We start from the raw sequence: 12,182 nt of genomic DNA on the forward strand, positions 1-12,182 counted from the left end.
GGTCGTGTCTTCTTCTTTTCTCTTCCTTTTCCGTGTTTTTTTATCCTTTTTGGTTCTTTTTGTTTTTTTTTCAACAAAAGATGTGTCTCATAATTAATCGTTTAATTATATTTTTGATATATTAATGATAAATTTATGTTGTGATAATTACGAGCCAATTGTTTTTAAAAGTAAAATTTACTTTTCTAAAATATATAGATATTGCCGATAATATCAAAACAACTATCATATATTCTTTAAATTCACAAATCTGATAAAATAAAAGCAACTTTCTTTTATATTTTATACCGATAATGATGGTGTAGCTAAAAAAATGTCAAATATAATTGTAAATCTAAAAAAAATTATGTTATTGTTCCATTTTTTAACAAATAAAATAAGGAATATTTTTTTATAATTAATATCCATAGTAATTATTAATTGTTTTTAGGAATATTAATTGTTTTATAAAGATTTGATCTAACACAATATATAAATCTTCCTTTCTTGTTGTTGTAATTATCTTCAAAAATTAAAAAATTTTGATCGTACACCGCCTTTCAGTTTAATATAAATACCTTCTCTAGGTTTCACTTTCAAATCATAACTAACCCCATTTTTTTTGCTTTCTATTTTTTTTTTTTGCGTTTTATTTTATTTGGCTTTACACATATGAATTCATGGTGTTTATGTATGGTTATAGGTTACGGATGCAACGTCGTTAAACAATTCAAGGACAATTAAATTGCTGATTCAATCGAACATATGGTGAGTTTTTCACTTTAGTACTTTCATGTTTAATATTTAAATTATGCTTGGATGTATTGAGAAATCTATAAGCTTTCCCATAATATTTTGCGAGCAGCTTAGATTTCATATTCTTCACTAAAAAAAAAAAAGCTTTGATTTTGTATTTACCATATTCTTCACTAAAAAAAAAGAAGCTTTGATTTTGTATTTACATAATTTGATATCAGTTTGATTATTGCTTCCATCATGATGCAAATTACGGCCTCTCAACAACCCTAATAGACTATAATCGTTGGGAACTCTTCTTTTTCTCTTGCTTCTCTCTGATTATCTTTCACCAGGAGTCTCAATTATTATTATTTCTTTGTATTGATGCGATCAGAAGTTTTATCTCTTTTTTAAATACTGATCTCTTTGTGGATTTTTCATTTAGGTATGAACATGTTCGTTTCACGGGGTGTTTCGGTGTCTTGCCTTAAATCAAGGCGTGTAAAAACGTAAAGCTTGTTTTTATCTATCTATTTTTATTGTCACGTCTTTATCCATCTATGTAACGCTTAATCATCAATTATTATATTAAACTTCAATAAAGGCAACAACATCTTGGTTGGTTTGTTTTATCTGATTAGTGTACCAAATTCAATTGGAACTATATCAGATCCATGAAATTATTGATTATTGATACATGCAGGTTATGTGTGATCCTTATACACCAGCTGGCGTTCCATTTCCAACCAACAAGAGGCACAACGCTGCTAAAATTTTCAGACACCCATCGTTGCCTCCGAGGAGCCTCTATATATAACAATATTTGAGAAGTGTTTTTGCTGACGTGTCGGACTCTCGGCTCTTGTTGAGCCCTTGATTTTGCGTAATTACTTAAATACCCTCTATTAAATTAATTCGAATATTAATTAAAATTAAAAAAATAACTGACCCTAAAATATAAAAATTCGATATATTTTACATTTTTAAAAATAGTAATATTCTTAAACACGAAAAAATGAAAAAAATAAATAAATTTGGATCAAATGTAGTTTACATACCTTTTTACGACGGTTTATTGTTCGACCAAGAACATCCAATGACCACTAAGAACTTGTTATCCTACCATAAAACATATATTCATAGCAATAACAGAAATTTGGCAATTTAATGATAGAAAACCACCTTTTGATCTGTTGAATCATCATAGAAAACCATCATATTGGCCATCCTTTGTCTTTAAACCATCATATTGATATGATCTTGCATCCTACAATTGCAACCAATCAAACAAACTATTCTTTTAAATTACCTTAGATAATAAAGAGACTAATGAGTCTCGTGGGAAAGATTTTCAGGATATTCGTTTTGGAGCATGCACAAAATCGACGGGTATATTAATCTCCACCAATCTAATCATGGTCGTGAGTCACATACAATTACGTCGGAGAAAGGATTGGTCGTGTCTTCTTCTTTTCTCTTCCTTTTCCGTGTTTTTTTTTTATCCTTTTTGGTTCTTTTTGTTTTTTTTTTCAACAAAAGATGTGTCTAATAATTAATCGTTTAATTATATTTTTGATATATTAATGATAAATTTATGTTCTGATAATTACGAGCCAATTATTTTTAAAAGTAAAATTTACTTTTCTAAAATATATAGATATTGCCGATAATATCAAAACAACTATCATATATTCTTTAAATTCACAAATCTGATAAAATAAAATAAACTTTCTTTTATATTTTATACCGATAATGATGGTGTATCTAAAAAAATGTCAAATATAATTGTAAATCTAAAAAAAATTATGTTATTGTTCCATTTTTTAACAAATAAAATAAGGAATATTTTTTTATAATTAATATCCATAGTAATTATTAATTGTTTTTAGGAATATTAATTGTTTTGATAAAGATTTGATCTAACACAATATATAAATCTTCCTTTCTTGTTGTTGTAATTATCTTCAAAAATTAACAAATTTAGATCGTACACCGCCTTTCAGTTTAATATAAATACCTTCTTTAGGTTTCACTTTCAAATCATAACTAACCCCATTTTTTTTGCTTTCTATTTTTTTTTTTTTTTTGCGTTTTATTTTATTTGGCTTTACACATATGAATTCATGGTGTTTATGTATGGTTTATAGGTTACGGATGCAACGTCGTTAAACAATTCCAGGACAATTAAATTGCTGATTCAATCGAACATATGGTGAGTTTTTCACTTTAGTACTTTCATGTTTAATATTTAAATTATGCTTGGATGTATTGAGAAATCTATAAGCTTTCCCATAATATTTTGCGAGCAGCTTAGATTTCATATTCTTCACTAAAAAAAAAATAAGCTTTGATTTTGTATTTACCATATTCTTCACTAAAAAAAAATAAGCTTTGATTTTGTATTTACATAATTTGATATCAGTTTGATTATTGCTTCCATCATGATGCAAATTACGGCCTCTCAACAACCCTAATAGACTATAATCGTTGGGAACTCTTCTTTTTCTCTTGATTCTCTCTGATTATCTTTCACCAGGAGTCTCAATTATTATTATTTCTTTGTATTGATGCGATCAGAAGTTTTATCTCTTTTTTAAATACTGATCTCTTTGTGGATTTTTCATTTAGGTATGAACATGTTCGTTTCACGGGGTGTTTCGGTGTCTTGCCTTGAATCAAGGCGTGTAAAAACGTAAAGCTTGTTTTTATCTATCTTTTTTTATTGTCAGGTCTTTATCCATCTATGTAACGCTTAATCATCAATTATTATATTAAACTTCAATAAAGGCAACAACATCTTGGTTGGTTTGTTTTATTTGATTAGTGTACCAAATTCAATTGGAACTATATCAGATCCATGAAATTATTGATTATTGATACATGCAGGTTATGTGTGATCCTTATACACCAGCTGGTGTTCCAATTCCAACCAACAAGAGGCACAACGCTGCTAAAATTTTCAGACACCCATCATTGCCTCCGAGGAGCCTTGGTATGCTCATCTTCTTCTTTTTTGGCTATACATATTATTTTCGTTACTATAAATTCTAATAGTGTTTGTTTTTTTAAACGATTGTATGTTTTGGATGAATGAAAGCAACCACGATGCATGAAGAAGATTCAAGTGATGTTTCAATTGATCTTTTATCTTTAATTTATCGATTTTCTAATTTTACAAAAATGTTCTCACTGAGTAGAATATACTTTTGAGTTTTGAGTTAAATCTTTCACAGTCTGTTGTGGATTAGCAACGTTTCAAGCCATATTAACTATTGTGTTGTGGCAGTTCGAAAGATTCATATAAATTGGACTATTGCTACAAAAAAAAACAGAATCACAGGTTCAATTCTATCAAAGGAGATAAAGCCTCTTATCTCTACTGTCTTTGAGGGTAAAGATGCTAATGTCATCGCCCACGGAGCAAGAAATTGCGGAAAAACACATCTCATACATGTATTGAAAGCAATCCCATTAAGGTATTGACTATCAGACATGATACTATAGATGAAAAATGCTAATTATTGTATCGTATGGTTTGTAGGGAAATGATAGGGAGCTTGGTTTAACCGTTCTTACAATGTCTGAGATGCTATCCATGGCTGTATCAGTTTCTGTATCAGTTTACGAGGTTTCTCAGGAAACCGTGTATAACCTTTTAGACCAAGAGAAGCGAGTGGTTGCTGTACTGGAAGGTGCACAAGGGAAAATTCAACTAAAGGGACTTCCTCAGGCAAGTCATTTATTGTTCTTGATCATTAAGTCTTGGAACGTCATATGTATTTTGCAGATTAGCATCATTAATATTTCAATGTTTCTGCTTTCAGGTACCTATGAAGTCACTCTCAGAATTCCATAAAGGTGTGATGATACATGTTACCACTGGCAACGCCAATCCAGGCTCCCTTGGGAGGATGAACTTTCTTGATATGGCAGGTTGAGTATTTTAATATCACATTTTAATTGTCTTTTCTATGTGATGATCTTATGTCAGCATGTGATTTGTGTTGTCTTTCTCTGATAGGATATAAGGATTCTGATAGAAGCAGTTAAAAGACTAATTACTATTTACTAAGGTTTCAATTTAACCAAGGTTTATTATGAGGGTAAACCATAGTTGGTTTAGCTTTTCTTGTTTGGTCTATGTCTATATATATATAATGTCTGAGAGAGTTGTGAGGGTCTTTTATCGAGTAATTGGAGAAATCTTAGGGGGAGTGGGAGGAGCTCCATTGTCAAATTCCTCGAGTCCTTGTAATTCTCGTCTTGATAATCTATGAAATACCTTTTTCTATAAACTACTCGTATCAGATTCCAGGAAACAAAACAGTGCTCTAGCTCCTCTAGAGATTGCCAGAGTTAATACTTTGATATATGCTTTACAGAATGTCATGTATGCTCTCAACGGAAATGAATCCCATGTGCCATATCGGGAGAGCAAACTCACTCGAATGCTGAAAGATTGTTTAAAAGGATGCAACAGACGTTGCTGATCACATGCTTGATATACTTTTCTTGCTGTTGAGTTCGTTTTAAGTTTATGATTCACTGAATGTAACTGCAGGCGATGCTAACCCTTTTGTTTTTTTTTTAGCCTCGGGAATATAGCCCAAACTCCTTTTACATGTTAAACTTAGCATCACAGATCTGTCTAGGTAGTAACCGAGCCATGACTAATCCTACTAAGAAGAAGATCAACGGTCTTGAAAGATCTATTTCATTATGCTCTGCTGCTCAAAGGAAACAGACACCTTTGACTGTGTCTGCTACTTCTAGAAAACAGACAGTGCTAAGGGAAAATGTGACAGAGAGAAAAGACTAAAATCAACACTGCTGCTTCTGCAATTAAAGCAAGGTAAATCTTTCAGAAACAACTTTGTATCAACTCTAAGCCTCAATATCCATGATATACCTGCATCTGCTCTGTTGTTCAGTTTTAGAACATCAAATAATGATGATTTTTTTTCTCAATGTTTGAAGGAAACTGTTCCGGGAAGCAAACGATTCGGTGAAATGTAAAAATAGCATGTTGGAAAATTTAATTAATACGTCATGAAGTTGAACAATCTAGATTCTTCCTTTACAAAGAGGTAAAACAGAGGGTATAGAAACAGAGACTAAGAGACCAAGAGTCTTAATTAAGGAGGTTTGGTATACCACTTAACCCTAATCAATCCACTACTTACTTGATAAAGACATATTCTCATCATGTATATTTGATTAGATTAGCTAGGCTCGTAATATGGGACAAAACCCCGAAGATGAGCAAGAAATGCTTTGAAAGATTTTATCGTAGCATGAGTGTCATATCTACACCCTTCAGTGCTCCCTTGTAAAATCAGAGTATCTGAGTATAGATACTTAATAGGTTTAAGTGTTCTTCGATCTTGGACGATATGTTCCAACTTATACTGATACAGAGGTTATACAGATTTTTGGTTTCTCTAATAAAATAAATTATTTGCTGAAAGATTGCTATACCTTTAACAATTTTATTTTGTTTGTTAGGGTCACGACATACATACTATAATTGATAGAGAGTATTATCGTCATCGTGGATTCAAGTTTTTCCAAGGACGATGGATACATGGCCGGCCCTATAGACATCAACAAGAAACTTTTGCTGTAGCCCAAATTTTGTTTCTGAAATTCTTCAACAAAAATTATTTACGAAACGGCCCTAATTTTATTTATTTTACTATAATTGGCCCTAAATTTTAAAACCTTTCAAAATAACCAAATTTTTTTTTTTGGAGTATTTGGCCCTTCAAATCTCAGGGCAGGCCCTGGATGGATAACACTTAGAGATTTTGATTCATGTTATCGGTTCGCTTAGTCCTACTTTTTATGATTTTAAAATTCATTGGAATTTATCAATCTTTGTTTCACATATACCTTCCTTGGGTGCGATTGATTACTGCGCATTCGCATCTTTTAGGAAAATTGATACTTAGTTTTGAGTATGTTTATTTCCCTGGTCCCATAATATCTTTTGTTTGGATATTTTATTCTTTGCATTGTAATGGTTTGATCTATTAATTTAAATAATTATATTTAATTGGTTGGGTCGTGAGTGTTAGCAATATTGAAGACGGAAAACCAATAATAAAGTGTGGGATCAAGTTTATGTGGAATTAGAAGATGAATTGTAAGTTATTAATTTAATCAAAATTAGATTTGTTATAGTTTAATTTGGGTAGTATGCTAAAAACTTAATTTTATAATAAATTTACGTCTATAATGTCGACTACATGGTGGATAATGTTGTAAATTTTTGAGAGAACGGAGTAAACAATGCGATAATATCACCATATTTATCATGAGATTCACTAGAATAGAAGTCACTCGAGGTATTCGAATATTGTTGTTTTTCATGTATATATAATTTCTGAATATTTATTAGTCGATCACGTTTCTATGATATTGTTTCTTATGGTTTTGGCTACTATTGTTTGCAATGGCACCCGAATGATGCTAAAAAATATGTGTGCTGAAAGTTGCAGGAATGCGGAGTTGTTTTGTGCTAAGGATCACAAAATTTTTTATTAGTTACTAAGCTTATCTATTTTTTTTGTTTCCATTTTTCCGAATTATTTTTTCCTAAACATGTAAATATGATCTAAAATGAAGTTTGAGGCTTTACAAAAGATAAATAATTACACAAAAGCAACATTGGCAAAAAAAGAGATAAAAACAAGACTACAGTAGAGTAAAGAAAGATTTGGAAATAGATAACGAATCCAAATAAGCATAAGCTTTGTTCATCTCGAAATGATGATGTTTCGTAGCTCCACTCCACCATCTTGAAAATGATTTGAGCAGCAAGCCGCAAGGAGTTATGGAGAATGTTATTATGATGTCGCCAGAACTTATAGACCACCACTTGAGATGCTACTTTTCTAAGCAAAGAAGGCACATGACTGGAAGAGCGTAATGTCCAAGAAAATAGCTCAATCCAAGAGCAAAACAACCTTTGTTGCGGAAAAATCCTAGAGAAAACTAAATTCCACACCTGGAAAGAGCTCACAAAGGAGCAGAAGGTGATCATGAGACTTCGTAACAAAAATGCAAAGACGACACTCATCAGATTGAAGAGCATTAGGACAAAGAAAGTAACTCAGCCTAAGAGCAAAACAACTTTTGTCGAGAACAAATCCTAGAGAAAACTAAATTCCACACCTGGGAAGAGCTCACAGAGGAGCATGAGGTGATACCGAGACTCTGTTGCAAAAGTGTAAAGACAACACTCATCAGATTGAATTTGTTCCCAAGAAGCCAGTCTTTGATGAGAAGGCAATTCTTTAAAAGTGTAAGGAGAGGAAGAGCGTTGGGTCCAATAAAGTAGCTCAGCCCAAGAGTCTAACAACCTTTGTTGAGGATAAGGCCTAGAGAAAATCAAATTTCCCACCTCAGAAAAGCTCACAGAGGAGCAGGATGTGATCCTCAGACTCCGTAGCAAAAGTGCATAGACAACACTCATCGGATTGAATTTTTCCCTAGGAAACCAGTCTTTAATGACTGGAGAGGACGATTGGAGATTTATTTAAGTGTCTCAACAGAAGAAGAGCGCCAGGTGCCAGAAAGTAGCTCAACCCAAGAGCAAAACAACCTTTGTGGAGGATAAATCCTAGAGAAAACCAAATTCCACACCTTGAAAAAGCTCACAGAGGAACACGAGGTGATCCCGAGACTCCGTTGCAAAAGTGCAAATACAACACTTGCCCCCAAGAAGCCAGTCTTTGATGAGTGGGCAATTATTTAAGTGACTCTCGACGGTTCAAGAAAGTAGCTCAAGCCAAGAGCAAAACAACCTTTGTCGAGGACAAAGCCTAGAGAAAACTAAATTACACACCTGGGAAGAGCTCACAGAGGAGCAAGAGGTGATCTCGAGACTCTGTTGCAAAAGTACAAAGACAACACTCATCAGATTGAATTTATCTCCAAGAAGCCAGTCTTTTACGAGTCGGCAATTATTTAAAAGTGTAAGGAGAGGAAGAGCGTTGGGTCCAATAAAGTAGCTCAGCCCAAGAGTAAAACAACCTTTGTTAAGGATAAGGCCTAGAGAAAATCAAATTTCCCACCTCGAAAGAGCTCACAGAGGAGCATGAGGTGATCCTGAGACTCCGTTGCAAAAGTGCGTAGACAACACTCCTCGAATTGAATTTGTCCCCAGGAAACCAGTCTTTAACGACTGGAGAGGACGATTAGAGTGAGATTTATTTAAGTGTCTCAACCGAAAAAGAGCGTCAGGTGCCAAAAAGTAGCTCAACACAAGAGCAAAACAACCTTTGTGGAGGATAAATCCTAGAGAAAACCAAATTCCACACCTTGAAAAATCTCACAGAAGAACACGAGGTGATCCCGAGACTCCGTTGCAAAAGTGAAAATACAGCACTTGGCCCCAAGAAGCCAGTCTTTGATGAGTGGGAAATTATTTAAGTGACTCTCGACGGTCCATGAAAGTAGCTCAGGCCAAGAGCAAAACAACCTTTATCGAGGAAAAACCCTATAGAAAACTAAATTTCACACCTGGGAAGAGCTCACAGAGGAGCAAGAGGTGATCTCGGGACTCCGTTACAAAAGTACAAAGACAACACTCATCGGATTAAATTTGTCCCTAAGAAGCCAGTCTTTTACGAGTCGGCAATTATTATGTGACTCTAGAGAGAAAGAGTGCCGGGTCCAAGAAAGTAGCTTAGTCCAGGAGCACAACAACCTTTGTCGAGGATAAAGCCTAGCGAAAACTAAATTCCACACCTAGGAAGAGCTCACAGAGGAGGATGAGGTGATCCCGAGACTCCGCTGAAAAAGTGCAAAGACAACACTCATTTGATTGAATTTGCTCCCAAGAACCCAATCTTTGACGAGTTAACAATTATTTAAGTATCTCATGGGTAGAAGAGCGTCGGTCCAAGAAGTATCTCAGTCCAAAATCAAAACAATCTTTGTCGAGGATAAATCCTAGAGAAAACCAAATTCCATACCTCGAAAGATCTCACAGAGGAGCAGGAGGTCATCCCATACTCTGTTACAAAAGTACAAAAACAACACTCATCAGATTGAATTTTCTCCCAAGAAGCCAGTCATTGACGAGTGGGCAATTATTTAAAATAGTCTGGAGAGGAAGAGCATGATATCAAAATTAACGTAAGAGTTTTGACATCAATATCTTTAGGATAATGGAAGGAGTTTCCAAATGAACATAATCTTTAAACTTCAATGTCTTGTAAAAATTGAAGGATTTTGTAAGTTAACATAATATTGTCGATGTCACATTATTGTCATTGTCACATTATTAAATTCGAAGTCAAGAACTATTGGTACCTTCGAAATTTCTGTTGTTTGTAGTTGTGAGCGTCTCCGGTATCGACTACCGTGGTTTTATGTCAATAAATTTCTCGCTGAGTGGAGGCAATGTATTGATGACATTACCATATGTATATTCAGATTTGCAAGAACTGAAATGAGTGAAAGTATTTTGTTTTGGTTTTGTTATTTAACATGTATTGTTGGGGTTTGAGACATTGAAACTATATTCCTTTGATAATTAAGGTACACGAAGAGGTACTGCTTCATACAAGTGTTCGCAGATTCTATTCAATCATTCTTGTCATTATGTAACGAGGATGCGAGATATCTTTTCCAACAAGAAGAAATGACAAATGTCACACATCCAATTTTGATCTTTTGATTATCTTTGGTTGTTGATGAGCAAACCAAAACTACTAAATTTATACTTTCTGGTTCTAATGATTTTAGTTTTCTGTTTTGCATTTTACTATATTCATAGGATAATAATCACTATTTTCTCGCAATAATATATCAAACGTTATGGCGTTTTACCATAATTCTATATTAATGTCGTTATAAAAATTATACTCTTGACAAAATTAAATCAATAATTGTCTAAAACTTATAACCCTAAATGACTAATTCTGGTTTTAATCAACATACAACTCCGCGCCGGGCGCGGAAACCTCCCCTAGTTAGCACTAAACCACAAGTTTATTCTCGTGACAAATCTAATTTCTAATTAGCCTTATGGTTAATGTGTTCTTCAATTATTGCTTATCAATCATTTTGTCATGGATAGGTAATATTTGGATATAAATGTATTTGATAATAAATATAATGAAATTTTGTAAAATAAAAAATAAAATAAGTGAGAAATTTATGGACTTAGATATCAGCAACAATGACTATTTTTAAAACTGAGGATTATAAACAATAATTCTCATCTACTACGTCAAAATACTTTATATTATATAAAAGATGAATAATTGTAACATAAAGTTGTCACTGTTGGAGATGATATTTTGCTATTAACTAGATTTTAACCCGCGGTACACCGAGGGACGATTTGTTTTTAAAATTAGTGACTTTTAAATTGAATAGTTATATATTATATAAAAAATTTTGCAAATTGTATCATTTTATAAGACATTTATATTTTATAGTTTACAATTGTTATTAAGTAATGGTATAACACAAGACAATTTTTGTTTTATATAATTTACTTTAATCAGGATCACTCGATATATCTAATATTGGTTGTGTTAAAAAAGTAACAAAATGAAGATTTAACCGTATTGAAACAGCAGGTTAATGATGTTTAAAATTTTTTTTTGATTCAAATTCGTCCCATCATATAACCTTGTTCTGCAATATAACTCCGACCTACAATATAATTTTGTCCTGCAATATAACAATCCCATGTTATTTTAATTCTTTATATATGTTCAAATGTTCTTATATTATAAACTTTTCTATTGATTTTAAATATATGAATTAAAGTAGAGAGACTCACAAAAATGCCCCTTTTTCAATACCCCTTTTTAAAAATGCTTCATTTGGCTGTCCATTTTTAAAAATACCCCATTTTATGTATAAAATGACGAAATTACTTTTCTTTTAATAAAAGATATCACAAATATATAAGGAAAACATGAGAATGTGCACATATCAAAATTACAAATTTGATTTTGTAAAAACTTGTAAAACTTTTAAACTACCTTGTAAAATTTTTACGGGAAAAAAATTTTTTTGCGGGAAAAGTGATTCCGCAATTATTTTGGCGGGAAAAATTTACAAGGTATTTTAAAGGTTTTTTACAGGGTATTTATAAGGTTTTACAAATACTACATATGATGGATTAGCCTATGATGGAAGGTTTTAGCAAAAATAGAATTAAAATCGATTATTAAAAACTTAAAAGAAAAATCAAATTTAAGAAGATCTTCTAGCGATTGTGAAATGAAAAATGGATTAGCCTAAAATGACGAGTAGTAGTTATATAAGAGCTGGTTGTAATGGCATACCATATCAAGAGTAGAGTAGTAGTTATGATTTTGTTGTAGTTAATTCACTATTGATAACTAGGATATTACCCGCAGTACACCGCGGGTTAATTATTTGTTTTTATTTTATTTTTTATAAACTGAGGAATTTGTTGTGTATAATATTTTTTA

The 12,182-nt window shown here is 32.5% G+C and overlaps 1 protein-coding gene across 12 annotated transcripts; it reads left to right on the top strand.

The window, feature by feature from the left end:
- Positions 1-570: 570 nt before the first annotated feature.
- LOC9330185 (kinesin-like protein KIN-10C) lies at positions 571-6,415 on the top strand. 12 transcript variants are annotated; one of them, XR_002329825.1, is made up of 10 exons: positions 571-747; positions 2,065-2,106; positions 2,865-2,929; positions 3,346-3,409; positions 3,604-3,841; positions 4,004-4,170; positions 4,259-4,650; positions 4,739-5,569; positions 5,695-6,136; positions 6,223-6,415. XR_002329825.1 is itself a non-coding variant. In XM_021015299.1 (9 exons), the coding sequence occupies exons 4-8, from the start codon at positions 3,808-3,810 to the stop codon at positions 4,765-4,767; spliced, it is 528 nt and encodes a 175-aa protein (XP_020870958.1). In that variant the 5' UTR covers positions 1,818-2,106; positions 2,865-2,929; positions 3,346-3,409; positions 3,604-3,807; the 3' UTR covers positions 4,768-5,569; positions 5,695-6,148. The 12 variants fall into 12 exon arrangements, 2 of the variants coding, with proteins under 2 accessions (XP_020870958.1, XP_020870959.1); XR_002329826.1 differs by having other exon boundaries at positions 2,073-2,106; XR_002329829.1 differs by lacking the exon at positions 571-747 and having other exon boundaries at positions 1,818-2,106; positions 5,695-5,865; positions 5,939-6,136.
- The last annotated feature ends 5,767 nt before the right edge of the window (positions 6,416-12,182 follow it).

The sequence above is a fragment of the Arabidopsis lyrata genome, assembly GCF_000004255.2.
Source record: "Arabidopsis lyrata subsp. lyrata unplaced genomic scaffold ARALYscaffold_1, whole genome shotgun sequence".
Lineage (NCBI taxonomy): Eukaryota > Viridiplantae > Streptophyta > Magnoliopsida > Brassicales > Brassicaceae > Arabidopsis > Arabidopsis lyrata.